Source organism: Coregonus clupeaformis, chromosome 31 (genome assembly GCF_020615455.1).
Source record: "Coregonus clupeaformis isolate EN_2021a chromosome 31, ASM2061545v1, whole genome shotgun sequence".
Taxonomy (NCBI): domain Eukaryota; kingdom Metazoa; phylum Chordata; class Actinopteri; order Salmoniformes; family Salmonidae; genus Coregonus; species Coregonus clupeaformis.
Window position 1 is genome coordinate 30,283,236 of NC_059222.1, and position 4,445 is coordinate 30,287,680.

Sequence of the window (4,445 nt, forward strand, 5' to 3'; positions counted from 1 at the left end):
TAGGAGTAGTAGGGGCCATATGAAGTGTAGATATTCTGGGTATGGTGTTAGTGATAAACTGCCAAGTCATTCTGCCCATTGGCTTCGTGCATTTTATCTTAAACCGCCCTTGGGCAAAAGACATGTGGTTCTACACGTTCACGGCTAATGATAGCCACGTTATCTGTCCAGGGCCAATAATTGCCCAACAGCCAAGGTTGTTCATTCAGAAGGTGGATGTGAAATGGATGTGCGTTGATCAGCCTTACTATAATGGAGCACACCAACACCATCCCTGGCATAGTGAGGAGTCAGGCCTTGCCCTGATTGAGCCTAAATAAATGGTCCATTACCTTCATAAAAAAACATTACAGTTCCAATGTATTCGTAGCAAGATGACTGATGAGCTTTTGGGTCTAATAAATGCAAGCCTGCATCCTGTCCTTATCAATAAATCCAATGTCCACATCACATTGACTGTAGTTTATTTTATTAAAAAGACCAGGGTGCAAATATGAAATTAAAAAAAATAAAGACAAGCATATAATTTAAGCATTTTTAATACAAACTTAACAATATAAACTCTCAGTCCCTCTTGACATGTAAGACACTGACTCAAAATACTTTGTTATACCGTATTTTTATCAAGTATTGCACAATGTAGGTACAAAATTAATTTATACGATTACATTTGTCCATAATATAGCAAAATCTTTCAACTCTTAACAGAAAATACAACTCGATGTACACTTAGTTTTCCTTAGTGGTGGAATTCAATGTACACAATCTTTAGAATATTTGATGCATTTTAAAGATGGATTTCTTTCTTTAAAAAAAAAAAAAAAACATAACAAAAAGCTGCTGCAGCCATCACAGATCACTGGAGTAGTAAAAAGATATAAATGCAATACCATGTCATAGAAACAATATATACTCTGATATCTTACAAACTCTGTACTAAATTAAATTATACAATTAGAAAAAGACCAAGTAACCCCATGTAGTAGTGCCAATTCATAAAAATCAGCCATGTCTTACGACCTGTAAAATACTGTAAGAGGCTGGAACTTGAAGACTGTATTTTTTTTTTTATGTTATGGAGTATTTTTTGTTTTTTCCAACATAGTAAAAAAAAAAAATTGTGCTTGGTTGGCAAAAAGGAAAAGAGAAACACAACGATGCATGTTGAATTTAAGTAACCAAGCTTGGATGCATTTGTACAACAAGCTTTAAGCAAAAAACTAACTCAAGGGGGTAGAGAAAACAAAAACACCCTTGGGCACATGCTGCTTCACTGACTAGACAGAGCTCCTCAGAGGACCCTCGTCATTATTTCCTTGAAAGTCCAGTTCTTCTTAATGTGTGTTTTTCCTTCTCTTTGAGCCACCATCGTCATTCATAAATAACATCACGTCGTCGTGTCAGGTTTAGTTAGCCATGACCGGCTGGAATTGCTGGTTTGAATACTGCATGTTGCTGAGGCTGAAGTTCAGCCCATCCATGACGGACTTGTCGTTGAGACCCCCGTAGGCCGCGAACACGTCAAAGGCATTGTTGTACTGCAGCGGGCTGAGCGAGCCCTCGCTGGGGAACACTCCACCGGGGCTCACCTGACCCTGGAGGCTTGGGAACACAAACTCCTTAGCATTAGGAGAGAGTGCTGAGGCCTTCTGCTGCTGGCCCAGGCCGTACAGGGAGTGCATGGAGGTGGACATGGCTTTTTGCTTCAGCAGGGTGTTCACATTCAGCCCGAGGTTGTTGGTGGGGGAGGTGCGGGCCACCTTGTTGCTGCTTCCACCGTTGCCGCCATTACCGTTGTTGCGGCCGGAGCTCTTCATCTTGGTGGAGCCGAACTTGGTGGCTGCAAAGGTGGCGGTGGTGAAGGTTATAGGATGGGTGGAGCGTGGCATGAAGGAGGGGCTGACGGCCGCAGACTGCCCGAAGGGGGGTGAGGGAGAGCTGGACTCAGAGCAGGCCCCAATAGGGTCACTGATGGGCATGAAGACCTGGGCCTCTGGGTTGAAGCTGTTCTTGATCTCCTTGTCCAGCTCGGACCCGTTGTTCTCATTGTTATCGTCCACGTACAGCACCTTGACCGGCCCCTTCTCCCCAATCTGGTAGGACACCTCGAAGGGGTCAATCCACACACTAAGGTCCTGAGGGAGGTTATTCCGGACGTCGTCGATGTCCAGGCCGCTCTCCTTGGCTGCCTGCTCCACCACAGGGTCCACCTTCTCCCCTACGTGGATGCACCTGTACCCAGAGCCCTTATATGGCTTCTCAGTGTACCAGTGGCCTTCATACTTCTTCTTCAGCTGCCTCTCGAGCTCCTCACCAAAGATGTTCACACGCCTTCTGGGGAGTTTGTTGTACAAATAGGAAATAATAAAGTTGAGTGCTACTTGGATTTCAAGCTGCATAGCTGCTTCACGGTTCCGGCAGGTTTTGTTTTTTCGTTATTGAGTTGGTATTCCTGAGCGTTGCAAAAACCTCCAAGGCAGCGGTAATCAGTTTGGGCCAAACAGAGACAAGGACTATGTGCTGGTTGCTGAAACAGATATCCTTTCTTTCACAGGGTAGGGTTCCTAAGCCTGGAATAAGAGGGAGGAGACAAATTAACACATAAAAATAAATATATATAAAAAAATATATGATAAATGCTATATGGCTAAATCTACTGTCCAATAGTACAACAACTGCATATTCATACAAGTAATATGTACGAGGCCAACCATACATCGCTTGGATAAAATTGTCTGCTAAATGGCATATATTACTATTATTAGTTTAGCTCACCATTGGAAAGCTGTTGGCCTTATAAGCCTTATTGCATTTACAGCTCAGCCATTCACTTCCCTGTACACTGCATTGCTGTGTCTAGGCAGGCTGTACAACATAAGCAGCTATAAATAAGGCTGTGTTCCCCGGCGGTCTTCTAGCATTAGTGACAACTAAAGGCAAGCATGGTTGACCTCTGGACAATGGTGGCTTATGGGCCCTTTCAGCGCAATTAAAGCAACAATTTAGCCAATGATCCGAGACATTGTATCCTCGCCCGATATAGAATATATTTGAACAATTGTACACTCACGTCCATAATTCATTTGATATGATGATGGAAGAACAATGTTGGTTAGTGATGTAACAGGAGAAACCGGGCACAAACATTGGGCTAGAATATAAGCGAGCAGCTGGTGAGCTGAACTAGCTGCAATCGCAGAGTGCCTTGTTACATAATCCTAATTGAATTTCTGATCACGGCCATAGCTAGCTAGATGCCTTTCTCTATTAGAAATAACTGGTAACACTAGCTATATTTATCTATCTGATACGAATGATCAAAACGTCCAATCCAAATCCTTATCATAGCTTGCCTCGCTTCACTTGAATCCATCCATCAATAATGTAGCTAGCAAGCATTAACCAAAATGGTTAGCTAGCTACGCAACCAGGATGTGAAGGGGATGTAGGCTAAACTGCAGCTATGCTACAGCTACAGGTTTTAGCCTGATGAAAATACAGTGAAGGGGATTCCAGCTCATCGGATAAGGTGTGTTGGCTTGCCCCAAATGTGCCCCTATCATTTACGGTTGTTCAATGACCACCAAGGTAGCTAAAAAGTTGGTTCTGTTTTTTAGCTCAAATTAGTCTGATTTATGGGTTTTTAACTAGCTGGCTAGATATCACCACACTATCGTTAGTTATAGTTAGCTACTACTAGCTAGCCAGCTAACGTTACCGCGTTAGTTACGTTAGCCAACCTAACGTTAGCTACCCAACCCAAACAAGACAGAGAATGCGGTCTAACGTTGGCTTGTCTCCAGGGATTTGACAAGCAATGCTTAATGACTGCCTTGTTAACGACTTATAAAGTGATGAAAATAATTATACTTACATTTAGAGTTAAATTCACAGCAGGGTCCTTGCACTGTCTGAAGACCGATTGAATGACGAATGAATGGCTAACGTTAGCTAACTTGCTAACGTAACAAAATAGATAGATGGTTACTTCCTTATTGTACAAAGTCTTCTGCTGCAGTTGCTATGAATCTAAATGATTATTCCAGTCGAGTTATGTGGATGTCAATTGGAGTTTTAGAATATAACTGTTTTCTCGGCGAGCAAGCTAACTCCCTATTGCCTGGGAGTTTTTACAACTCTACCCTTTAAAGTGCGGACTGTCTTGTTTATATAGGTAGTACTCCGCCACGGACATAAAGTAGGCGGTGATATGGCTCTCAGAGGTCAATACCAAATAACGCTATTCTATTGGCCAAACTTGTCTTTCGTCATTCGTGAACTTCTTCATCTTATATTCCAATTGGCTGTTTTGCAAGTCAGTCAATAACAATGGTCTATTACGGTAGTGGTATGCTTTTCATGTGCATTGGGACTACATAATGTCACAATGTTGAATGAAGATCGTTGAGATAATGAACATAACTAACTTATTTGGTGGTTTATAT

The 4,445-nt window shown here is 42.3% G+C and overlaps 1 protein-coding gene across 1 annotated transcript; it reads right to left on the minus strand.

Annotated features, from left to right (window-relative positions):
* Positions 1-452: 452 nt before the first annotated feature.
* On the minus strand, positions 453-4,128 carry LOC121547444 (protein Tob1). Its single transcript, XM_041858736.1, has 2 exons — positions 3,875-4,128; positions 453-2,570 (listed from the first exon to the last, which is right to left on the minus strand). The coding sequence occupies exon 2, from the start codon at positions 2,397-2,399 to the stop codon at positions 1,407-1,409; it is 993 nt and encodes a 330-aa protein (XP_041714670.1). The 5' UTR covers positions 2,400-2,570; positions 3,875-4,128; the 3' UTR covers positions 453-1,406.
* Between the last annotated feature and the right edge of the window lie 317 nt (positions 4,129-4,445).